Source organism: Castor canadensis, chromosome 1, assembly GCF_047511655.1.
Source record: "Castor canadensis chromosome 1, mCasCan1.hap1v2, whole genome shotgun sequence".
Classification (NCBI taxonomy): Eukaryota; Metazoa; Chordata; class Mammalia; order Rodentia; family Castoridae; genus Castor; species Castor canadensis.
In genome coordinates this window covers 183274184-183299940 of record NC_133386.1, presented here as the reverse complement: position 1 = coordinate 183299940, position 25757 = coordinate 183274184, and the positions used below count along the sequence as shown (strand labels likewise).

The following is a 25757-nucleotide window of genomic DNA, read 5'->3' as shown; positions in this document are numbered from 1 at the left end:
AGTTTAGTGTAGAACACTTACTCAGCATGTGTAAGGCCCTGGTTGGATCTGTAACTACTTTAAAAAAAAAAAGGTAGTGTTTGCATTTTAGAAAATTCATTAGGAAAACAGGACTGGATTGTTGTACATAACAAGTCCATTTCTGTCAGTATTATTGCAGAGTAGGCTTATAAAAGTCTACTTCAGTATAGACTGAATGGTGAGTAAATGAAGCAGAGTAGTTGACATCTTTATTAGGTACAGTCTAGTTGATAAAGTCAAAGTGATTGATAACATCAGTCCTTTTCAGTCATTGAGCTATTCTGTAATAATTTTCTTCTTTTCTATTACAGCTGTCCCAGAAAATACTTGACAAATTAGAGGACTACCAGCAAAAAGTTGAAAAAGCAACACGGGATTTATTATACCGTCGGAATTTATGATCTGGATTGTTACCTTGCTTTTGTTACCGCTTGGTGCCTCTTAGGGCTTAAGACTACTCTACAGGAACCCTGTGCTCAAGGCCAATTTTTATAACAGTAAATGATGCACACAACACTCATATCTGCATTCTGAAAAAGATAGGAAAATGGAGGAGTCAGAGGACCCTGTGCTTGCTGGTGGTGCTAACATGACTTCTGGTTTTCAACCTTGGTCTCAAACAGCTGCTTTTGTATATGATTCACAAGCTTTTTTAGAGTTTATATTTTTTTAAACTATTGAAAACATTCTTTATCTGCAAATTAAAACCCACCTTCACTTTCCAAAATAGCTAATGGTTGTTGGTTTATTGTGGCTAACCACCAAAAGCAATCACTGCAGATCTTTTAATTCTTCCTTATCACTTTTTGTATTTCAATGGGATTATTTTGGTTCAGAACTGACATGTATTTTCTGTATTGCAAACAGAGGCTAATGTTTTTGCATACTTTTTTCATTATTTATTGTGGAGTTTTGTATGATCTTCAATAAAATATTAAATAATTTGCCTAGATTAAGACTAAAATGATGACCAGCTGTTTAAAGAAAATACCATATTTTGAACCTGGTTCTAAGGCTAACGTTGAGTAAACTTTTAGCTAAAAAAAAAAAACCTGGAAATCCATCATCTATAAAAGCAACAGATTTTCATTAGCTTATATGATTTACAGTAATCAAGCCGGACTTGATCATATAGTCTAATAATGTATCAGACCAAAATATAAACTCTCCTGGTCAGATTTGGAAGCATTTGTGCATAAAATTTTGGGGAAGGTGAAAAATAAAATCTTCTTGGATTTTATTCTGTATATTAAAATTTATATTTCAAGGAAACAATCTGTATACGACTTGCTTAAAATTCCCTTTGACCTTTCTTGAGTTTTTCATAAGCCTTTAATTTTTATATTACCAATACTCGTTTACATTATATACTTTAACAATGTTTTTCCATGGTACTATTGTAGATATTGACATATGATTCTTTTTTAATTTTTAACTCCACAATGATTACTATGAGCCATTTGGTACAATTAGGGATTGGGAGAGCCCTTGCCCTCCCAAACTCTCCCATCTCTCAAACTTATGGCTTTCAGCTATAATAAGAATGACACTGATCTACATACACATTCAACCCATAGTCTGAAAAACATCAAATGCTGTCGTAGCCCTCTCTGGAGAGCATCAGGCAGTAAGAGACTAGTGCTGCTTCAGAAACCTATCCACTTGAGTTGCTGATCAAAACAGTGGCTTCCAGCCAGGCTCCAGTTAGTTGTTCACACCTGTAATACTAGCTCCTCAGGAAGCAGCAATGAGGATTGAGGTTTGAGGCCAACCTAGGCAAATAATTCACCAGACCCCATGTTGAAAATACTCAACACCTGTAAAAAGGGCTGGCAGAGTGACCTAAGTGATAGAGCTCCTGCCTAGCAAAGATGAGTCCCTGAGTTTAAGCCCCAGTACAGCTGAAAAAAGCCAGGGGCTTCCATGGTGGTTCACAAGACACTAACAGCCTTTCCTTTAATCAAGACATGAAACCTAGGCTGAAGCCCATCCATTTTTCTTGTACCTTCATTTTGACTCCAGAAATGTACCTGCACCCTTCAGTCTGATTTTCTTACCATTTTGGGTCTGTGTTTTTGTTTACTGGATACTGTGATGATATTCAAATAGTCCATGGTAACATGATTATTTTTTGTTTTTTCTAACTAATGATTTTCTATCACAAAAAGGTTCCCTTGGGCTGGGGGCTAGGGTATACACAGTGGGAGAGTACATGCTTAGCACAAGGCCCTGAGTTCAATGCCTAGCACCGAAAACTAGTAACAAAATGTTGCCTTACCAACCTGTGATAGTAAAAATAGGTGTCATTTCTGTTGATATTAGAATTAATGGGATTGGAAGTGTCCTCCAAAGTAGAGAGTATTTGCCTAGCATTCACAAGGTCCTGGATCCCATCCCCAGTACCACAAAGAGGAAGAAAAATGAACTAATGACACAGTTTCATACTAGTCATTCTTACCAAGTTTATCACTGTAATTTTTGTAACTTCAAGAAAGCTAATTTGTTCTACAAATATCTCTTGGCAGCTTTGTCACCTTGCCAGCCCTCCTCACTGAATCACAACTGACCCCATGGGTCGGTTCTCACCAGTTCACTACTAGCTGTCTCCCCAATGAGATTCTAGAATTGGGTAACACTTCATTCCATAAAATAAGTGATCTGATGAGCTGAGCAGAGGAGGTTTATTTTTAGCAACAAAGAGGGGCAACAAACACACAGATTGCTTGCTCCAAACTCCTTTGTTTGACAGTACTAGGGCTTAAACTCAAACTCGCTGCCTCATACCTGGTAGTTAGGTGCTTTACCACTTGAGCCATTCCTCCAGCTCTGCATTTATGTTGGGTGTTTTTGAGATAGAATCTCTCGAACTGGCTGGCTTCCAATTGTGTTCTTCCTGATCTCTGCCTTTGGAGTAGCTAGGATTATAGGTGTGAGCCACAGGTGCCCAGCTTCAAAGTAACTTTCCTTGTAAACATTAAAGCAGGGAGGAATTCCTTATGTCAGCTAAAATGCTTGTTTGGTGTTGGCTATTATCTCATTCTCCTGATTTCCCCCTAAAGTCAGAAACCTTAGTTTCAGGTTCGTGACTTGGAACATTAGCTTGAGTGACTGTTTTCATTTGCCCAAACTAATTACCTCCTGTAAATTTTATTTAACAAAACAAACGCCACAATTCACAGCACTGGGGGAAAAAAAAAGGGCAACACAAAGATTCTATTAGCCACCTTCTTAGTTCTCAGCCTGGCCTGAACACTTCTCTCATGAATGTAAACTGGGTTCATATCTAAATAGCAAAAGAAAGGAAAACCCTTTCAGTGAACACATTTTTGGTAATTTAGCTCAACCTGGTACTACATTTTTTTCTACTGACACCAGTCATTGGTAAGAGTCAAGTTCCCCCACCCCTTTTTTTTTTTTTTTTTTTTGAGTAGTACTGGGGTTTGAACTCAGGGCTTCACACTGGCAAAGCAGGTGCTCTACCACTTGATCCATGCCTCCAGTCCATTTTACTCTGGTTATTTTGGAGATAGGATCTCTCAAACTGTTTGCTCCAGCTGGCCTCAGACCTCAATCCTGGAGCCTCCTGATTCTGCCTCCCAATAGTTGATTCCAGTTGTGAGCCACCAGCTCTTTTTTGGGGGGGAGAGGGCTGAGAGGCTTTACTGTTGCTAGACAGGCACTCTACTGCTTGAGCCACTCCATCAGCCCCCTACTTAGGTTTTTATGCAAGTCCTTGACTTTGACTGCAGCAAAGAATTTCTGGACAAGTAACAAAGTTAAGAAAACTAGCAGAGGTATATTTAGTAAAGCAAAGGACAGCATGCACCAGATGTGGATGTGGGCACACCCGAAAAGAGGCATACTGAACAAACATTAGGGGTATTTAAGGTGAAAAGGGGAAGGGGATTCTGTTCAACATTTGACATACGTGCTTTCCTTTGTTTAGGGCATCTGGAACACTTTAATCATTCTTGCTGTTATACTGTCTTGTTTTACTAGTACTGGTGATTGAACTCAGGGCCTTGTGCTTGCTAGGCAAGCATTCTCCCCCTTGAGCCACACCCCAACCCAGTTTCTGGTTTTTTTATTCCCATGCCTCATTCTTCCTAATCTATTCTGCCTTGCTATTAGAACATAGTTCATCTTATAGAAAAATAATAAAGTTTCCTTTAATCATTACAGTTCTTTCCAATCAGTTCATAGTAGCTAAAAACACTGATATTCCTATATTACTGTTTTGTTTTGTTTTTTCTCAAATTAGGGAGAGATCTTAATATAAGTAACTATCAACCCTTTTCCGTGTCTACACTGAACTCCATCAGCAGGTCAATTAATTGTTCAAATGACCTCTCGGCTAAATATAGGTATTTCAATAAATCAGCCTTCATAGTTTAAATTAACTTCAATAAAACGTAATTATTCTTCAAATAATTTGGTAAAATAATCTGTCTTTATCCCCGATTCCTGGCACAGAACTTCAAAAACCTTTGGAATTTCCTGATTGATGGGAATTTGTTATGCCAATAAGTTGACTCTTGGTGAGTCCCTAGCTAGCTTCACAATTGGGGCTGGTCACCAGACCACAAGATTAGAGGGTTGGAACGTTGGACCAGCCTAATTTGTAAGGAAAAGAGCGTTGGGGAATGAGTCCAATCTTGTGGCCAATGGTTTAATCAAGCATGCCTATGTAATAAGTCCCCTTTAAAAATTCCTGCCTGGTGTGGTAGCTCACATCTGTAATCCCAACCATGTAGGAGGCAGAGGTAGGAGAACTGTGGGCCAAGACCAGCCCTAAGGAAAAACACAAGTCCCTATCTGAAAAATAACAAGAAAAATGGCCTGAGGGCATGGCTCAGGGTAGAGTGCCAGCCTAGAAGTAGCAAGGCAAGACCTTGCTAAGGCAAGACCCTTTAACACTCCCCCACACCTCACCCACGCATACAAACTGGACACCAAGGTTTGGTGGAATTTCCTACTTGGTGAACTCATTGATGTACTAGGAAAGTGTTGCCCTGGCTCCACAGAAAGGTCACATGGAAGTCAAGCTCCCTCCCAGACCTCATCCCACTTACTATCCTTTATAACAACACTGTAATCAAGTATAGCACTTTCCTGAATTCTCCAAGTGGTCCAAGGAATTACGAAGACTCAGTGGGCTTTCTAGTCAGAAGTGTGGAGTCTGATGCTAACTCCAAGTAGTTAGAATTGAATTGCATCAAAGTATACCCACTTTGATGTGAAACAATAAATGATAACATTTAGATAAATCAACTTACCCATAAAACTTCATCCTAACCTGCTGAAGTTGGGACCTCTGTGAACAGTCTACCTCTGCAGATAACCTCTTGGGGTTTGGCTTTGTTTTCTTTTTGTGGTACTGGAGCTTGAACTCAGGGTCTCACACTTGCTCTACCACTTGAACCACTCCACCAGCCCTGTTTTATGTTGGTTACTTTCGAGATAGGGTCTTGAGAACTATTTTCCTGGGCAGGTTTTGAACCTCCTGATCTCTGCCTCCTGAGTAGCTAGGATTACATGCATGAGCCACTGGCACCCAGCTTGACTCAGTTTCTTATACTGCTTTAATGCTCTCTGGCTCTATGAATTAGCTAAGATTGGAAATCCTTGTTATAAACATTAACGATCACACCCCAGATGTCTTTCCCCCACGAAAACAGCCTTTCACATTATTATCCATTTTCAGTTTAGTTTATACCTCAATTTGGTTGTTTTTTTTTATTAATTTATTCACATGTGCATACATTGTTTGGGTCATTTCTCCCCTTGCCCCCCGCCCCCACTCCTCTCCCCCACAAACCAGCTTTTTAATAGTACCTGGACATTTGTGTAAACAAAACACTCATTTATGGTAATAATAGCTACCACTGCTTGTTTTGTTCTAGGTGCAGTACACAAAGCTTAAAATGATGATTTAATTTAAACCTCACAACAATCCCAAGGGATATGATTACCAACACATTTTACAGTTGCAGAAACAAGTTTACAGATGTTAAGAAATCTGTCAAAGACAGCATCTAGAAGGTGCTGGCCAAGATTTAATCCAGATGTTTAGCTTCAGAATTCCTATACACAGCTACCATATTTACTGCCTCTTTTTCTGAGAAATAAATCAGAAAGTTGCTAACAGCTTCAAACTGGCAAATTCTTGCTTCTAGCTGTTAAGTTTTCAGAAATTTTGGGAGTCTGTACACAAGACACCCTAAACCTGAGACACACAGAGTCTCATAGGTAAGAACAGAAGTTGTGTTAACTTATTGCAAGTTTGTATACATACATATGTACATGTATATTTTCTCTCTCTCTCCATATATATATACATATTTATGTGTGTGGTTTTTTTTTTTGGTACTTGAGAGTTTGTTAGGCAAGCACTCTACCCCTTGAGTCACATCCCCAGTCTGAGTTTGAATAGCATTCAAAAATATTTGCTGAGAGCCGGGCACCAGTGGCTCACATTTGTAATCCTAGCTACTTGGGAGGCAGAGATCAGGAGGATGGCAGTTCGAAGCTAGCTAGGGCAAATAGTTTGCAAGACCCTATCTTGAGAAAACCCTTCAGAAAAAAGGGCTGGTGGAATGGTTCAAGGTGTAGGCCCTGAGTTCGAATTCCAGTACCGCAAAAAAGAAAAAAATTGCTGAATGCTTCTCATGTTCCAGAAAGGGCATTTCATACACAGAGAAAAAAGAAAACAGACAAGCCACCGCTCTTGTGGATTGTGCATTCAGCAATCAATTGGAGGGTACACTCAAAATTGGAGATAATATTTACTCTATAAGGTTGTTGTGAGAATCAAATGCAATTCTAAATGTAAAATGCTCAGTGACTGACACCTAGTCACATAGTAAATGCTCAGTACATGTTACATTTATACAGATCAAGTAAGAATTTAGTAGGCTTCCTATCTATTTCACTTCTAGGAATGTTATGATTCACTAGCCAACACCATAGGTATACATTATTCATACTATTTTGATTGTTGCTTTCTCTGCTGCCCATTACAGTATCTACATTTTCCTTGCCTTTGTTGAATACTACCATTTGGCCCTTGCCACCATTTGTTCATACATTTAAGTTTTCCAGGAGAGTGACTGCAGTTGCCTTGTAAGGTCCCACCCACAGAAAAGAGAAATTATGGAACTCTTCAGGAATGCTGGGACTCCCTTCAAAAAAAAAAAAAAAAGTCTATTTCTCAAAGCATTGGTGAAAAGTATGTCTTCTGGCCTCTCCCAGTTTGATAAGTTTTAAGCAACAAAACCGCTCTAGCATTCCAGTCTCCCTAAACCTTTAAATCCCTCCATAGAAAACCAAGGGAGATTGGGCATTTCCAATTTACTGACAGTGGGCCCCCTTTTGATTCATGTTTCAGCCAACCAAAGTGTTAGCGTCTTCCCCAATTCCCTGAACTGAATGCAGAATCTCTTAGAGGGCTCAGAGCAACAACCTGGTCCACTTCATATTCCTTCCACCATTATCCCACATCCCTAATATCCATTCCCATACATGTTCCCCAGATTTCTGCTTGAATACATTAGAAAACTTTAGTTCTTTTGGAATACAATGCGCCTCACCGGTACTAGTTGGGACTAGTTGGGGGGTCTGGAAGCAAGGAGGGAAGGTAAAGTTGTACGAGGTCATTCCTAGGTCAGGATGTCACTGCCTCTGGGAGGCAGGGCGGTTACTTCGGGAAACCCAATCAGAACTTAAGCTCAGAACTCAGGAGCTCAATGTCACCGGCTCCATTAAGGTCTTTGTACTAGCTACAAGTGGCTGGATCTGGAGACACAGGAAGAAGTCTTAAAGGAAGATTAGTTAAGCAGGGTAAGGGTAAGTTTCTTGTATTCCAGCTAAACAATCTGGACGTTTTCCTGGTCTAGTCACTTTTCCTACTATTAACACAATAAAAGTATCACCTTTGTACTCCTCTAAGAATTTACAAAAGCATAAAAGACCCACTAGCGTCTATAATGTTCAATACTATATCCAAAGCAAGCCATAGTAACGAAAGGGAACATTGGGGAGGGCCCCCAAAAAAGCACCACAGCATCCTTAAGAATAAGGAACATGGAACTGTTACCCAAGAACAGCGACAAAATGGAGGACACGTTTGTAAAGAAAAGACTCCGCAGAAAACGCATGGGTGTAACCCAATCTCTACGGGGAAGTCGGTCTGAACGCAGGTCCTTGCGCACTATTGGCTCGACTCCCATTCATTTCCCTTTTCCATTGGCTAGCGGCTGCTTCTCCGAGTCAAGACAGCCAATCGCCTAGTGCAATGAGCAAAGCCCGTCCTTCCGTAGGAGGACGAAGCAGCCGCAAGGGCGACGAGGCGCCTGGCAGCCGCGCGGGCGCGGGCTCGGCCGGTTAAAAGCGGATCCTGGCAGGAGGCGGTGCCTTGGTGCATGAATATTGATTACGCATCGCGGCGTCCTGCGCCCGCCCCTCTCAGTTTCCGCCGCTGGCTGCTCGCGCTCGGGCTCGCGATGGGGAAGAAGTCCCGGGCGGTACCCGGCCGCAGGCCTATCCTGCAGCTCTCTCCGCCGGGCCCTCGCAGCAGCACGCCGGGCCGGGATCCCGATCCGGAACTCGACACCGAGCCGGATTCGACAGCGGCTGCGGCGCCCAGCCAGTCAGCCCCGGCGACGGTGGCAACGACGACGTCGCCCGCGGTGCCCGCCGCCGCGGCCACGGACGACTCGCCTTCGGAAGGTGAGGGCGCGCGAGGGCCTGCCCCTAGTTGGGACGTCCGAAACTGGAGCTCGGGCCTTCCGGCCTAGGCGTCCGGGCGGGAAGAGAACCCCGCACAGGCGAGGTCCGCCTCCCAGGCCTGCCCGGCCCCGGCCGCGGGGAGGGGCCGGCCAAGCAGCGCGCCCGGCCCCAGCCCACCCGGAGGCGCCACCTCTGGGGCAGGGGTCGCCCCGGGGACCCCGAGTGTACTACACGTCCCCCTCGGTTTCGATAGCGCGGAAGGAAGAGGGGAGTTCCACGTGCGGGGCCTGTGACAGTGGAACCTGGCCTTTTCTACACCGCACCTGCTTCCTTTCCTTCTAGTTCGAATGGAGATAGAGACTTTTTAGAAGCGAACAAGCCCTTTTTAGTCCAGGAAAAGCGTAAGTCCCCCCAAAACTAACAAGTATCCCCCAAATTCCTAGAGAAGTGGAGCTTGTGGGTTCCCGAGTATTGGCATGGCTGGAAAAATCACAATAAACCTACCCTCATCCCCGAACAACTAATAGAGAATAATTTTAAGAAGTCAAAGACACTGTACAACGCTGCTGTAGGCGCTAGGAAGCTGCGACCATTTCGGGTGTTCACAAGCACACTGACTCAGAAGGTGCATATTATATGGAAACCCGCAGATTGATTTGTGTGTGTTACGTTTAAATACTACAGACGTAATTTTCAGATACAGGGTTCGGTTCTTACTGCCGAAGTCACTAAGCGAATGGAAGATTTTAGTTCTTATTGTTCATTCCCCCAATTTGGGTGATACACCCTCTTTTTAAGTTGGTGAAATCTAGATCTGAAAGGTCAAACTAATGATTGATTGTCGCCTCTTAAGTTTTTTCTCTGGTCCGCAGCCTGACTGCAGTTTTCTCTTGTTCGTTTTTAAAATACAGATGAACAGGAAGTGGTGGTGGAGGTTCCCAAAGTCATTCCGAATCCTCCCAAAGCAGTCATGACCACCAGACCCACAGCCGTAAGAGCAACAGGTATAGATTTTTTGTTGTTTCTTTTACATCTTCTCTAGAATGCCTTGTATTGAGTTCAAATAGAATCCATACATAGGGTGCTGTTGGATGACTAGTTTATGTTGTTGCTAATTTATATTTCTCACGTAAAATGTAAGTTAAAATCTTTCTGGGGTCAGGGACTTGCCTAACACCCACAAGGCTCTGGGTTTGATGCTTAGCACCTCAATCACTGTCTTTGGGAGGGCTTCCTGATGAACACACACTAAACAATACAAAATTTGTTGCTGCTTTTTTTTCTGAATACCAAACATTTTCTACTACTTTCTTTTTTCTCTAACTTTTCTGCTAATGTTTTTTCCTCTGGCTCTTCTACCTACTTGCTGTTCTTTAGGGACACCAACCCATGTTTTACTTTTTGTTTTGTTCCTTTCTTAACACACTGCCTTGATTGATACCTAGCACATATTGTGGAGCTGAAAATTACTGTTATGAAATACTTTTAAGCCCAGAAAAATGTTTGCAACAGCAGTTTTGTTGACAGATCTGGGTTCAAATCATCAGTCTAACATTCACTGTAAGAATTCAGTGAATGAAGACATTAATTGGACTGAGCTTCATTCATTTATAAGATGGATCTTGTAACCCTATACAAAGTTCTGAACACAGTAAGTGGAAGAATGTTTTCTCCACTATATGTATGTCTTGAAAGATGAAAAAATACGTTTTAATACTGAGTACTAAATATCCTATACACAGTAGTAATTTTGTTTTTGGTTTAGAATACTTTTTGTACTATTTGACACTTAGATTAGATGTTTAGTCCTCTTCCCACCAGTTACCCCTTTTAAAAAAAAAAAAAGTCTGGGCTAGAAAAACTAAAAATTGATTGAAATTTCAGAACTGTGGTACCTTTTTTTTTTTGAGTATTCCAGAATTGTGAAGAGTGTAGAATTTAAATACTCCTAGGACAAGTTACATGATTTTTGTGTAACTTACGGTACTAGGGATGAAACCAAGGGGCCTTGCACATACTAGGCAAGCATTCTGCCGCTGACCTACATCCCCAGACCTTTGTCAGGTTTGTTTAGTTTTTTGCTTTACTGGGGTTTGAACTCTACCACTTTAACTATGCCCCCCTTACTCCTGTGTCAGGTCTTTATTTACATTGGGGACAGAAATTTAGACCAACTTCATTTAGCAATATAATAGTGTATCAGGTTTATTCAGTTCTTACCCACCAGTCGATAATGCAGAGGAAAAAGTTTGTCTAGGAAAAACCAAAGAAAGGTGATTTTCCATCATTTTCGTGGTTGTGTGTAACCAATATTAAGAGTAGCAAGAATCTACTGTTTTAGCAGAGCAGGTGGCATGTGCTTGTAGTCTCAGCACTGGAGCGGCTAAGGAGGCTCATTTGAGCCTGGGCAACATAATGGGATGCCCTCTTTGTTTTTTCGTGGTACTGCAGTTTGAACTCTGAGTCTCATGCTTGAAAAGCAGGTGCTTTACCACTTGAGTTACTCCGACAGCCGTTTTTTGTGTTGGGTATTTCCAAGATAGTCTTGTGAACTGTTTGCCCAGGCTGACTTTGAACTGTGATCTTCCTGACCTCTGCCTCCTGAGTAGCTAGGATTACAGGTGTGAACCACTGCACCTGACTTTAAAAAAAAAATTAGGGCTCGAGGAGTGCCACAAACAGTAAGAGAGGACATGCCTTGTAAGGCTCTGAGTTCAACCATCAATGCTGAAAAAAAAAAAAATTTTAAAAAAGAGGACTCAAATGCAGCGCAGTGGTAGTGATAGAGTACCTGGGCAACTTTGACAATTCAGGGTCCTGGTTTAATCTCCAGCACTGCCAAAAACCAAAACAAAAAGAATTTACTGTTTCTTTTTAAAATTATTTTAGATTACAGGATTTTGCACCCCCTACACCTTTTTTTTGATACAGCATTTCCCTATATTGCCCAGGTTGGCCTTGAACTCCATCTATATCCTCCTTGCCTCAGCTTCTTGAGTGCTGGAATTATACTGTACTTGGCTGTCTAGTAATTTTATACTGAAAAATTATGATATATGCTTGTTGAAACTACCTAAAGAAGAATTCAAAATAGGCTCTATTAGATCAGTAGATCACAAAAGTATTTAATCATCTTTGAGAAATAAGTACTTAATGTGTTTCAGTATGATTGTCAGGTTCGTGAATTCCCTGAAATTGCTGCTCAAAGTGTTTTTCTGGGAGAGGGTCTGTAGCTATCTTCTTTTTTTTTCCTTCAGTACTCATGCTTGCTAGGCAGGTGCTACCACTTGAGCCACTCCACTAGCTCTGTATTTTGCTGTTAATACTGTCTGTGATTTAAAAGACTTAAACCCACTGTTAAAACCTTGTTATGAGTTAATAAAAATTTAAGGCATAATTGACTGTTTGAAGCTTATCTGGAAGGTCAGTATGTACCTAAGAAATACTTTACTGCTGTGTGTCGTTTTTTGATTTTCAAATTGTGTGCACTGTGATATTGTGAGATATATGTTTTGTTTCTTTGGGGATCAAACCCAGGACCTGCTTTGGTAGGCAAGGAAGGGCTCTACCATGGGGCTACACTCCCATCCCTTTGTATTTGGTCTTTGTCCCTGTAAATAAAAAATTTCTAAAATCCCTGTGATTTTTTTTAAGTGGTAAATATCTTTGTATGCTAATGAATTGATTGACAGCAGCCCCTAGGTAGCTTCTGGGGTGGGGGGGCTGGCAGGATTAGGATGGGCTTGAATGGGAGTGGGCTTCTCAATCTCTGGGAAAGGAAATGGGTTGAAGATTAAGTTGATCACCAGTAGCCACTGGTTTAATCATATGTATGTCATAAAGCCTCTATAAAAACCCAAAGGATAGGGTAAAGAGCTGGGTATAGTAAGTAGCCATTGCCTGTAATCCCTTGGGAAGCAGAGGCAAGCAAATTCTAGTATTGGAGGCCAGCCTGGCTATATGGGGAGACTCTGTCTCCAAAAAATGGGGTGATGGCTGGAAGGTAAAGAGTGCTTCCACTTGTCTGAAAGCACGGGGGAGACTCTTGAAGGGTATGCCTGGAGAGGACGTGAAATGGCTGGGTCCTTTCTCCCATACACACTATGCATCTTCTCTCGTAAAAAAAAAAAAATTTTTTTTCTTTTTTCTTTTTTTTTTTTTGATGGTACCAGGGTTGAACCCGAGCCTTACTGTTGCTAGGCAAGAGCTCTACCAACTTGAACCACACCCTCAACTCTTTTTGCTTTAGTGGGTTTTTTTGTTGTTCAGTTGGTTGGTTTTTTGATAGTACTGGGGTTTGAACTTTATGGTCTCACTTTATGTCTAGGTCAGCCTTGACTGCAGTCCTTCTATTTATGCTAACTGTACCAGTAGCTGTATTGGTAGTACTGCTACCAATACTGATTGAAATGGGGTCTCTCAGACTTTTTGCCTGGACTGACCTCAAATTGCAATCCTGTGGATCTATGCTTCCTGAGTGTGTTTACTGGTTTGAGCCACCAAGTTTGGCTCCTTGTAATACTCTTTTTTTTTTTTAAATCATGTATTTATTCATTTTGTTCTTTTGGTGGTGTTGGGATTTGAACTCAGGGCCTTGTTCTTGCCAGGTAAGTACCACTTGAGTCACACCTCCAGCCTGTAATACTCTTTAGAATACACTGATAAGTGTACTGTTCTGGTGAGCAAGCTCTGTGAGTTGCTTTACCAAATTATTTGAATTTAAGTCAGTCAGCACAAATAAAACAATCTGGGCCTTGCAGTTGGCATTGGAAGTGGGGGCAGTATTGTGTGATGGAGTGCTCTACCTAGGAAATCTAACACTGATTGCAGATACCAGGTAATTGAATTTTTTTTTTTTTTTTTTTGGCTGTATGGGGTTTGAACTCAGAGCCTCACGCTTGCTAAGTAGGGCACTGTATACCACGTAAGCCTTTTTTTGTGGTTTTTCTTTTTTCTTTTTTTTGGCAGAATTGGGGTTTGAACTCAGGGCCTCATACTTGCTAGGCAGTCCCTCTTAACCACTTGAGCCACTCCTCCAGCCCTCGTTTTGTGTTGGGTATTTTCGAGATGGGTCTCAAGAACTATTTGCCTAGGGCTGGCTTCAAGCTGAAATTTGCTAGATCTCTGCCTCCTGAGTAGCTATGATTACAGTGAGCTGTTACAGGATGGGTGCCCAGCTGAACTGAATTGAATTGAATTAGAAGAAACCCAGCAGGGTGTCCATCACAAAATTGATTGCTTGCTTGGAGGGGGAAAATACTCCATACATCTGGTGTCAGAAATGTGATATGAAGAGTATTGTAGGAGGAATTGTTTATTACATTATTCTATCTTTGAGTGGTGCTCAGAGGCTCTGTCTATCCCTGAAAAGTAAGAATGTTGAGGCCTGAGGAGTCAGCACTCAAAAAAAGACTACTGCTGGGTGCTGGTGGCTCCAGGCAGAAATCAGGAAAGTGGAGGTTGGAAGCCAGCTCTGGGCAAATAGTTTGAGAGACCCTATTTTGGAAAAAACCCATCACAAAAAGGGGTTGGTGGTGAGAGCACCTGCTAGCAAGTGTGCGGTTCTGAGTTCAAACCCCAGTGCCGCCAAAAACAACAACAACAACAACAAAAACACAACGCAAAAGCCTAGAGAAAGGCCTTCCTTCCTCAGGGTTTTTTTTTTTTTTTTTTTTTGCTGGGGGACAGTACTGGGGTTTGAACTCAGGGCTTTTAGCTTGCTTGGCAGACACACTCTCCCTTCAGCCATGCCTCCAGCCCCTCTTCCCCAGTTTTTAAGTAGAAACCTTAGTACTAGTCTAATACTTGTTCATGTGAGGCTTCTGTTGATTTTTCTAATTATTAAGCCATTGTACATGGTAATACTGTGAACATTTGTTTGTGATATTCCAAATTCATGCCTCCTCTTTATCAATGTATACACTTAAATTTTAGAAGTTAAGAGAGAATGTACTTTTTTTTTTTTTTTTTTTTGCAGTACTGGGGTTTGAACTCAGGGCCTCACACTTGCTAGGCAGGTGTGCTACCATCTGAGCCACTCCCCCAATCCAGAAAAGCTCTTAGATGAAGGAAAAATTAGTATATGGAGCTTTGGCCTGAGAGCTTCAGAAAGTACCCTTTGGGGCATTTTGAATGATTTGTGCTCACCTGGTTGGATCTTTGTGGGGGTGGGGTCTGGGGATCAAACCACTTGGGTCCTTTTACCAAAACAGAATTAAGGTCAATAACCTAATGATTGTCTGATTGCCTCTAAAAGACTTTTATGTAAAAAATATAAGTTTCCTAAATTTCCTAAATACTGCAGTGCAAGGTTTTTGTTTTGTTTTTATTTTTCTATTTGATGGGACTGGAATTTGAACTCAAGGCTTCAGCCTTGCAAAGCAGACACTCTGGCTTGAGGCACACTTCTGGTCCATTTTGCTCTGGTTATTTTGGAGATGGGGATTGTGGGGGATGGGGGAGGCTTGTGAACTATTTCGCCAGGCTCCCAATCTCAGCCTCCAGAGTTGTTAGGATTACAAACATCAGCCACCAGTTCCCAACTTTATGTTTACGTTTAGGTGAACCCATGGGTTCATCTATGGAATGTAGTTCTATATTACAGCCTTGTGCCGAAATAGATGTATTTGATATGAGTCACATTACGGAAAGGTCAGTGCAGCCATCCCAGTTCTTGCATCCTGCAAGAAGAATTTAGGCAAGATGCAGAAATGTAGTGAAAGTGATAGTAAAATTTATTAGGAAAGGAATACGCTTTCAATGAGACTGAAAGCGGGTCATCTCTAGGATAAGAAGACCAAGTGCTTTGTTTTTGACTTTGAAGACCTCTTTGTTTCAACTACTACACCTTAATTGACTTAGTTGCTTGAGGTGGACATCTTAATCAACAAATACTGCGTAATTTTGAGAGAGTGAGATTCAATGATTGTGTATTTTGAAAAGATGTCAAGTAGCTAGCTACATGTAGCTTTTTTTTTTTCTTTTTTTTTGAGGGGGGCGGGGGACAGTACTGGGGTTTGTATTCAGTACCTACACCTGGAGCCACTCCACCAGCCCTTTTTTGTCGTGGGGTTTTATTCGAGACAGGGTCTCTCTTGAACTGTTTGTTTGGCCAGGCTTCGAAACGCAATTCTCCTGATCTTTGCCTCCAGAGTAGCTAGGATTACAGGCATGAGCCACTGGTGCTGGATTGGTTTAGTAATTTTTTTTTTTAATTATTTAGTTTGTACTAGGGATTGAACTGAGTGCCTCACACAGTATAAGTGTACACTGTAACACTGAACTACACCCCTATCCCCAGTTTAGGGATTATTTATTTGAATTTATGTTCTAATGTACAAGTTAAGCACAATGTAAGCTCTTTGGCTAAAGAATCATGGTATGTATGTATTCTCTTAGGTACTTCTTAGACATTTTGGCATTGTGGTTACTAGGATTCTCCTTTTTGTTCCTAGGCGGTCTATGTTTACTTGGTGCTTATGCTGACAGTGATGATGATGAGAGTGATGTTTCTGAAAAACCAGCACAATCCAAAGAGGCAAATGGAAACCAGTCAGCCGATATTGATAGTACACTGGCCAACTTCCTAGCGGTTAGTGCTGCTTTGGTTTGGGTTTTTAGTCGTTGAAGCCACTTAGGACCTAGGTCTTGGTCACCTTGCTTGTTGGTCTCATTGTCACTCCCTTTTTCTCCCTCTATCTCCATTTGTTTTTCCCTATTTCTCCTTTCTCTCCCTTACTGTAAAGGTTACAGTAAGAAGGAGAATGGAGGTGTTTGGGAAACTTTGTGCAATGGGAAGAGGAGAGTTTTGTGCTGAGAACTTTGAATTGAACACATAGAATTTTTCTTGTTGCTCTTTTCATTGTATAGGAGATTGATGCCATAACAGCTCCTCAGCCTGCAGTTTCTGAGGAGGCTTCTGCTCCACCTCCAACTCCACCCCGACCGGAGCCAAAGGAAGCAGCCACATCTGCTCTTTCTTCCACTACATCAAATGGGACGGACTCAACCCAAACACCAGAATGGCAGTATGATACTCAGTGTTCACTTGCAGGAGGTGAGCACAATCCCTTGTTTAAAGATGTCCTAAATGCAATCCTCAAAGGTGTGCTAGGCAGTGGAGTTCTAAAATGCAAAAGTCCACCAGGTGCCAGTGGCTCATGCCTGTTTAACCCTAGCTGTGTGGGAGGCAGAGATCAGAAGAACCACATAAGACCCTGTTTCCAAAAAATCCATCACAGAAAAGGACTGGTGGAATGGCTCAAAAGGTAAGAACACCTGCCTAGCAAGCCTGAGACTCTGTGTTCAAACCCCCAGTTCCACCAAAAAAAAAAAAAAAAAAAAGGTGAAAGCCCACATATTTTAGTTACTGGTTTTTGCATTCTCGCCTTTTAATTACTGTATTTGGAAGATGTTAGAGATAATGATGGTTTAGTTGGGGACCTCCCAAGTATGTGACATTATGGGCATGCTAGGGTCTTGCTACCTTTTCCCTCAGGCTCATCTTTTTTTCCTCCTTTTTGTGTATACTGGGGTTTGAACTTAGGGTCTCATGCTTGCTAGGTAGGTGCTGTAGCATTTGAGTCACTCTGTCAGACCCAACTGGTCTTAAACTGATCCTCCCAATCTGTGCTTCTCAAATAGCTGAGATTACAGGTGTGCACCACTGTACCTGAATATATTTTTTTTTCTTTTTCTGGCTGTTTTTTATTCATCTTGGCATATATCTTTGCATTTGCAAGTGTATGTGCATGCACGCTTTAGTGTACTCAGTATGTGTGTGGTGCTAGTGTGGCGCTGTGTTTTGGCAGTACTGGGGTTTGAACTCGGCCTCATGCTTGCTAGGCAGTTGCTCTACCACTTGAGCCACTCATTCAGCCTGAATAATTTTTTTAATTTGATTTTTTTAAAATGTATGTATTTATTTTTTTGAGACAGAATCTCGATATGTAACCTGAACTTGATAGGTAGCCTTGGTTGCCCTGAACTCAAAGTGCTGGGATCACAAGTGTGTTCCAGCTAATTTTTCTCTCTTAAAAAAAAGAAAAGTAAATGCTTGCCATTTTAGCCAGTAGCAGATTATGCCAGGTGAATAATAAAATCCATTATTTAAAACATTTGGGGGTTCAAAATACAGTTTTGGAATAGCAAACTGCTTTTTGTTTTTTGTGGGAGTGGGGTTTGAACTCAAGGCTTCATGCTTACAAAGCAGGCACTTTACCACTTGAGCCATTAGTACATTTTGCTCTGGTTATTTTGGAGATGGGGGTCTTGCCAGCTTTTTGCCCTGGCTGACCTCAAACAGCAATCCTTCCCTTCTCTGCCTCCCATGTAACTAGGATTATAGGCGTAAGCCACTAGTTCTCAACTGGTTGTGGGGGGTGTTGTTTCCAGGGGACATTAGAAATGTTTAAGATACTTTTGGTTGTTACTGTGCAGGGGTGTTATATCTAGTGAGTAGATACCAGGGATGTCTCTAAATACCCTGAATTTGAGAAACCTTGTGTTAGATTGTGGTAGCTTTAGAGGTGACTTGGTATAATTGTCAGAACTGTTTTGTGTGCTTCATAAAATTTTATTTTCTTCTAGTCGGAATTGAGATGGGAGATTGGCAAGAAGTCTGGGATGAGAACACGGGATGCTACTATTATTGGAACACACAAACAAATGAAGTGACTTGGGAGTTACCTCAATATCTTGCCACCCAGGTACAGGGATTGCAGCATTATCAGCCCAGGTAAGGATAGATTGAAGAAGAAATTACATAGAAGAAAGTTAGTCTTTTTTTGTACTAGAGGTATTTGCTACCTTTTTCTCTTGCTGAGTTTATTTCTTTTGTTTTTTAGTTCTGTAACAGGTGCTGAAGCTAGTTTTGTGGCTAATACAGATACATATACAAAGGAGAAAACAATTCCTGTTTCCAGTAGTAAAAGTGGACCAGTCATAGCCAAACGAGAAGTTAAAAAGGTTAGTGTTTTAACTTACAACATTAGCTTATTATCAAATTTTGATATGGTTAATATTTTGCAGAGTAAATGTGTCCTATTTCTTGGTTTTACTTCATCTAGTTCTGAGTGTTGTACAATATTTACAGCATTTTTCCAGGTACACTGTTTTTTTTAGAGCTTTAGGGTACCATAGAAACTCCTTTGATCAAGAAGGATGTGAGAAGCTGAGTGTGGTGGTGTATGCCTGGGATCCCAGCTACTGGGGAGGTGGAAGCAAGAGGATCTTGAGTTCCAGGCTGGCCCTTGAAAAGTTAGTGAGGTCCTGTCTCAAAAACAAAACACAAACAAAAGGACTACGGGTGTAGCGTAAGAAGTAGTAGAGCACTTGTCTATCATGTGCTGAGCCATGGGTTCATCTGCAGTACCATGGCAGGGGGACTTTTGGATTTTGGAGCATTTTGAAATTTTAGATTAGGGATGGTCAGCCTAGACTAGTAAAACCTCAGCATTTCTGTAGCCTCACCAATGAGAAAAGAAAGTTGTAGTCTTTAGAGAGAATGTATATTCAATTACAACTTACCTTTTTTTTGTTTTCTTTTTTTGTGGTACTGGGGTTTGAACTCAGGGCTTGGTAGGCAGGTGCTCTTCCACTTGAGCCACTCTACCAGCCTCAAATTTATCTTGATTCTGAAAGTGATGGCCAAATCCAGGGCCTCACATAGTAAACAAGAGCTGTACCACTGAGCTACGCCCCTAGCCCTAAAAGTAGTTTTTTAAACAATTTAGTCTTTACAACTCCAGGAGGGAGTTAAGACAAGTATTATCTCAATGGGAACAAAATAAAACTAAATATAATTGCACATTTAAGAATTTCACTTTCCACCTGGGCACTGGTGGCTCATGCCTGTAATCCTAGCTACTCAGGAGGTAGAGATCAGGAAGATCACAGCTCTCAGATAGCCCTGAGCAAATAGTTCTCGAGCACCTATCTCAAAAAAACCCATGACAAATAAGGGCTAGTGAAGTGGGTCAAGGTGTAGGCCCTGAGTTCAAGCCCCAGTACTGCAAAAAATAAGTAAATAAAAGAATTTCACTTTCCTCTAAATCCCTTTCAAAACACATTTGTTAAGTTTTCTCATTTTCAGAAGAAACATAAGAAGATTTATCCACTTGTGTTGATCTGGCAAAATAATTGCTTCCTACTACTCTGTCTTGACTTCTTAGCTTAGGGAAAAGATATATTTGAGTCCTACCCAGAGCTAGATTCTAGTTCAATTGCTGCCTTTAATAACATTTCCTTATGCATATGCAGTGGTACGAATACATTCAGTAATCTGTTGGTGTACGTGGGTTTGGCAAGTATTTGATGACTGAAAATAAAGTTATGGGGAACAATTATATCTAAGGGAGTTGTCTTTAGAATTAAGTCAGACTAAATGATTTTATTCTTTGTAGGAAGTAAATGAAGGTATTCAGGCTCTCTCAAACAATGAAGAGGAGAGGAAAGGAGTGGCAGCATCACTGCTTGCTCCTTTATTGCCCGAGGGAATAAAAGAGGAAGAAGAGAGATGGAGAAGAAAAGTAATTTGTAAAGAAGCAGAACCAGTTTCAGAGGTGAAAGAAGTAAGTATAGCAGCAGAAGAAGCAGTGAAGCCACCAGAAGTTATGTTGGATGGTATGGAAGATCCTTCTCAGGAGGACCTTTGCAGTGTTGTCCAATCTGGAGAAAGTGAAGAGGAAGAGGAACAAGATACCCTCGAGCTGGAGCTAGTTTTGGAAAGGAAAAAAGTAAGTTTTTGAAGTGTTAAAAGTACTTTTTTTTCCTCCCCTTATACTGTCATCCTTAGGCATCATTGCAGCCATTATTTGGATTTTGTTTTTCTTATCCCTTCTGCTATGTGTGTCTGAACTATTACAGTAAAAACTTCAACTACAAAGTTGTGGTTGTTTTGGTCTCAGATACTTTTGTAGTTGACATCCAATTAAAGGACCTTGCAACTGCCTCATCCTTCCAAGTGCTGGAGTTACAGGCATGTGCCACCATACCCTGCTGTGCCTTTCTTTTTATTTTTATTTATTTATTTATTTTTAACACTTGAGTCACTCTGCCAGCCCTTTTTTTGTGTTGGATATTTTTGAGGTGGGGACTTGCTTCCCCCCCCCCACCCCCCCCCACCCCCCCCCCGCCTGGCCTCAATCCTGATCCACCTGATCTCTGACTCCCAAGTGGCTAGGGTTATAGGTGTGAGCCACCAGTTCCCACAATTTGTGTGTATGTGGGGGGCAGGGGATGACTAGAATTTGAACTCAGGGCTTTGCATTTGCAAATCAGGCACTCTACCTACCACTTGAGCCATTTTGCTCTGGTTGTTTTGGAAATGGGGCTCTTGAACTGTTTGCCCTGGCTGGCCTCAATCCTCCCAATTTCAGCCTCCCAAGTAGCTAGGATTACAGGCATGAGCCATGGGCACCTGGCTTATATCAGTATTTTTTACTATACTTGTTTGCTTTTGTCTTGTTTTGGTTTTGGTTTTGGTGGTACTGGGGTCTCAAGCTTGCTATGCAGGCACTGTACCACTTGAGCCACTAAACCAGCCCTTTTTGGTGTTGGGTATTTTCGGGATAGGGTCTTGCTTTTTTTTTTTTTTTTTTTTTTTGCCCAGGACTGGCTTTGAACCACGATCCTCCTGATCTCTGCCTCCTGAATAACTAGAATTACAGGCATGAGCCACCAGCACCTGGCTTTGTTACTATACTTGTAAATAAGTATTTGTTGAGTAGCAGTGCTATATGGATCATAATGCTCAGCTACAATAGAGAACTGTTAGAAAGTGCTTCCTGTTCTCAAAGGTTTTTAATTCTAGGAACAGGTATGGCTGTCATTCTTGCTGCCCACAGTGCTTAAATGTTGAAAAGCAGTTAATGACACAATAACTTTATTGGCCATTCTTTGTAGGCAGAGTTGCGAGCCTTGGAGGAAGGAGATGGTAGTGTGTCAGGGTCTAGTCCACGTTCTGATACCAGTCAGCCAGCATCTCAGGACGGAATGCGCAGAATTATGTCTAAAAGAGGAAAATGGAAGATGTTTGTTCGAGCTACCAGTCCAGAATCCACCAGCCGGAGTTCTAGTAAAACTGGACAAGAAACTCCAGAAAATGGAGAAACTGGTAATTCAGGCTTCACATTTAACTTTGTTTTTTTGCAGTGTTGAGAATTGAACCCTGCAGGGCCTTGCACATGTGAAGCATGCTTTGCTTCTTCAGCGCACATTAAACTTTAGAGTTGAGCGATGTGGAGGGCAAACCCTCCACTCCCATGTTTTTTACCTTTTCAGCAAAAAAGAAGGTTACACTTTATCCTTAGAGGGAAGTGCTGGGAAGGAATCTTCTACATTTCTTCTCTTCCTGTTCCACTTGTAGTAGAGGAGTAAGAGTTTGAGAGGCTAGAATACATTGGGTTGTGTATTCAATATAGAGTAGGCATTACTTCCTCAAATACAGAAAATAAGGTTGACTTTTTTTTGTTGTTGTTGTGAAAATTGCCTTGATTTGTCTAGGCCCAACAGGCTCTCCTTTGCTTACTATTTCCATCTGGTAAGAAAGGAAGGCAAGGACTGCCTCTGGGAAGTCTATCCTCATAGTTGTGGTGCTCTCTGTATATAAGTTGCCCAACCTCCATGTGGGTGGATCTTAATCCAGTCATTAGGAACCAAGTCATCTTCCTTCTCAGTAAGGTAAGGTGGAAGAGAAGGCCCTACTAGTTTTTTCACTATTGTGAGAGCTTCGAATAACGTTAATGTTTTAATCTCCATTGGCCCCCTAAATTTGTAGTTTAAAGTTAGCAGATTTGAATACCAACTCCCTGCCTGTAGAGGTGGAGATAGGAGTATAATGTTTCCCAAAGCCAGGCCATCCTGGGGGAAAGTCAGCCAGACACTTCCAAAGAACAAGCTGGGTATGGTGGTGCACACCTGTAATTCCAGGTACACAGAAGGCTTAGGATTGCAGTCCAAAGGTCAGCATGAGACCCTGTCTGAAAACTAAAGCAGAAAGGGCTGGGGGCATGACTCAAATGGTAAACCACTTGCTTAGCAAGCAAAAGGCCTTGAGTTCAAACCCTAGGACCTCCAAAAAGAAAATATTTGAGCACTAAACCTTTTTGCAGTACATTTAGCAGAAGATTCTTTTATAGGTCCTAGTTAAAAAACAAAAGGTAAAAAGTGCAGGCATTCTTGTTTGAATTTTCTGTTTGGTCAACAATGTAAGCTGAGCATGGTGGCACACATCTGTAATCCCAGACTTTTGGAGACTGAAGCAAGTGTATTCCAAGTTCAACACCTCCTGTGCTGCAGAGCTGATTACAGGCAAACTTGGGCTATACAGTGATAAGCAAAACACATAGAAATGGGTCTTGTCCCTGTTTAGGCTGATATGAAACTCTTGGGCTCAACTGATCCTCCTGCCTCAGCCTCTAGAGTAGCTGAGACTGCAGCACAAGACTGCTGGTGCCCATCTAGACTGTCCAGAACTTTTAACCATTCCAGAAGGAAGTTGGGTGGTTTAAAATTCTGCTCTGATTTTTAAAAGCTTTCCACCCTGTTACCCAGCTTGATAAAGAATCCTTGTGTATCCTAAGTTTGATATCTAGTGTTTGCAGGTGATTGAAGCATTGGTGTTGAAAGAAGAGATTAGGAAAGATGGAAAAGCAGAAACTAAAACGTGGTAGAGCATGGTAAATTTTTTCATAGGCAATTCTTTGGGGGAGGGGTACTGGGATTTGAATTCAGGGTCTCACTTGTTAGGCAGCCTCCCAAGTAGCTAGGATTATAGGTGTGAGCCACTGCCAAGCTTCTGTCTATTTATTCATTTATTTTTGCATGCTTGGGTTTGAACTCGGGTCCTCACCTATTATTATAAAGCCAAGAAAAGGTATTCTTTTTTAGGTATTACAACTTTAATACAGAAGGAAAACGGGCAAAGAGGAGAGAACTGATAAGCTTGGTGTTGATCCTTTTGACTTAAATTCATGTGTTTTCTTTTGCAGCAGTTGGTGCTGAAAATTCAGAAAAGATAGATGAACATTCAGACAAAGAGATAGATACTGAAGAATCCTCAGAGAAGATAAAAGTACAGATAGCGCCAAAAGTAGAAGAAGAACAAGATTTGAAAGTATGTATTTTACATCAAGTAACAACACATTTTTTTTAAAGGCCACCATTAAACTACTTTCTGTTAGCAGTACTAAATCTTTACTCTCTCTAACCCTAAAATTTTCACTTTGTTAAGTGAAAAAGTCATTTAAAGCTAAAGTAAGTAAATTACAGGGCTGGCTTGATGGTGAGAAATTTATCTGAGATTTTAAAATACTTAACTGCATTCTTTGAAGTTAAGCCTCCTAAAAAAAAGTTTATTAATACAAGACTTCTCTAGTTAGGAAATACTAAAGAGACCAAAATTCATATTTAATTCTTACATGAATGAGTTGTCTAAACAAAGACAAATTTGGTTCCAGTTGCATCTCTAACCTAATCTCATGAGGAAAGTTAGATCAAGTGAGCATCCTTCAGTATCCATGAGGGACTGGTTCTAGTACTCCACCCCTCAGTACTGCATAGTCTGTAGATGATCAAGTCCCTTGTGTCAAGCAGAGTAGTATTGCATGTCGCCTCTGCACTTCTCCTGTGTACTTTAACCTCTAGACTACAGTACTTAATACTACATTAAGTGTAAATGTAAATATTTACACTTTTGTTGGGGGAGTGGAGGGTTGGTGTTTTTGTTTTTGGTGTTGGAGTTTGAATTCTGGGCCTTAAGCATGGTAGAAAGGTGCTCTACCACTTGAGCCACTCTGCCAGCCCTGTTTTGTTTTTTGGAGACTGAGTCTCACTATGTTGATCAGGCTGTATTAAAGTATCTTGCCTTAAAGCTGGGAACCAGTGGTTCATGCCTGTAATTCTAGCTATTCAGGAGGATTGTGGTTCAAAGCCAGCCTGGGCAAATAGTTCGCAAGACCCTGACTCAAAAAAAAAACCTCATTATAAGAAATGGGCTGGTGTGATGGCTCAAGCTGTAGGCACTGAGTTCAAACCCTGGTACTGCAAAAAAAAATATAAAGCAAAACAAAGCATCCTGCCTTGGCCTCTTGAGTGCTGGATTGCCAGTGTGCATCACCCCACCCAGCAATTACTATATTGTTTAGGAAATAATGACCCAAAAAAAGCCTATATATGCATGTACAGGCAAATTTTTTTGTCATATTTTCAATCTGTTATATAAACCACTTACCATATCATTTGACTTGAAAAGCTGATACAATCACTGGTGTAAGTGTATACCCATGAAGAAGGAACTGGGAGAATTAAATTTTATTTAAGGCCTTCGCACATGGCTATTTTAAGCAGTTAGTAATGGATAAGTCAAAATTTGGGCAATATTTGAATTTATCTTTTTTTCCCCTGCTTTTTTGCAGTATAATTAACAAAAATTGAATGTGTTTATTACCATGTGTGTTGTGATGTTTTGTTATATGTACTTGTTATATGTTTATGTTGATTATCCCAAACCCATCTTATCTATCCATTACCTTACGGTTGGTTTTTTTTTTTTTTTTTTTTGTGGGGTGAACAATTAAGATCTCAACAAATTTCAGTTATACTATCCAGTATTGTTAAGTACAGCTACCAACAGTAAATGGAAGACTTCACATACATAATACAGAAAACAGTGCTTATTCCTCTTTTTTTCTTTCTTTCTTGGGTTACAGTTTCAGATTGGAGAACTGGCAAATACCCTGACAAGTAAATTTGAATTCCTCGGCATTAATAGACAGTCCATCTCCAACTTTCACATGCTGCTCTTACAGACTGAGGTAATTACCCATTTTTGGTATCATCTGTGTTTGAGTTAAGTTCTGTAAATAAGAATCTGTCTTTAGCTGGGAATGGTGGTACAAACTTGTAATCCTAGCTGTTGGGAGGCAGAGGATTGAGGGTTCAAGGTCATCCTGGGTTACATAGTGAAAACCCATCTCAAAAAATCCCCCTAAAATTTCTGTCTTACTTGC

At 41.1% G+C, this 25757-nt stretch overlaps 2 protein-coding genes across 10 annotated transcripts in view; both read left to right on the top strand.

The window, feature by feature from the left end:
- Nup160 (nucleoporin 160) overlaps positions 1 to 1116 on the top strand; it is a 61047-nt gene extending 59931 nt beyond the window's left edge. For all 4 annotated transcript variants that reach the window (XM_020180040.2, XM_074045590.1, XM_074045595.1 and 1 more), the window contains one exon: positions 333 to 1116. In XM_020180040.2, the coding sequence (XP_020035629.2) occupies positions 333 to 422 (90 nt within the window). In that variant the 3' untranslated portion in view covers positions 423 to 1116. The remainder of the gene's footprint in view (positions 1 to 332) is intronic.
- A 7252-nt stretch (positions 1117 to 8368) lies between these two features.
- The window catches only part of Fnbp4 (formin binding protein 4), a 31033-nt gene continuing 13644 nt past the window's right edge, over positions 8369 to 25757 (top strand). For 3 of the 6 annotated variants that reach the window (XR_012438513.1, XR_012438514.1, XM_074045568.1), the window contains exons 1-10: positions 8372 to 8748; positions 9660 to 9752; positions 16203 to 16339; positions 16618 to 16804; positions 18337 to 18484; positions 18594 to 18714; positions 20151 to 20483; positions 21652 to 21862; positions 23739 to 23863; positions 25458 to 25562. Coding sequence is in view for 4 of the 6 variants with exons in the window: in XM_074045568.1 (XP_073901669.1) it covers positions 8442 to 8748; positions 9660 to 9752; positions 16203 to 16339; positions 16618 to 16804; positions 18337 to 18484; positions 18594 to 18714; positions 20151 to 20483; positions 21652 to 21862; positions 23739 to 23863; positions 25458 to 25562 (1767 nt within the window). In the remaining 2 variants the exon portion in view is untranslated. Of the gene's footprint in view, positions 8749 to 8907; positions 9150 to 9659; positions 9753 to 16202; positions 16340 to 16617; positions 16805 to 18336; positions 18485 to 18593; positions 18715 to 20150; positions 20484 to 21651; positions 21863 to 23738; positions 23864 to 25457; positions 25563 to 25757 lie in introns of those variants that run through there. The other 3 variants (XM_020180041.2, XM_074045562.1, XM_074045552.1) reach the window with 2 other exon arrangements.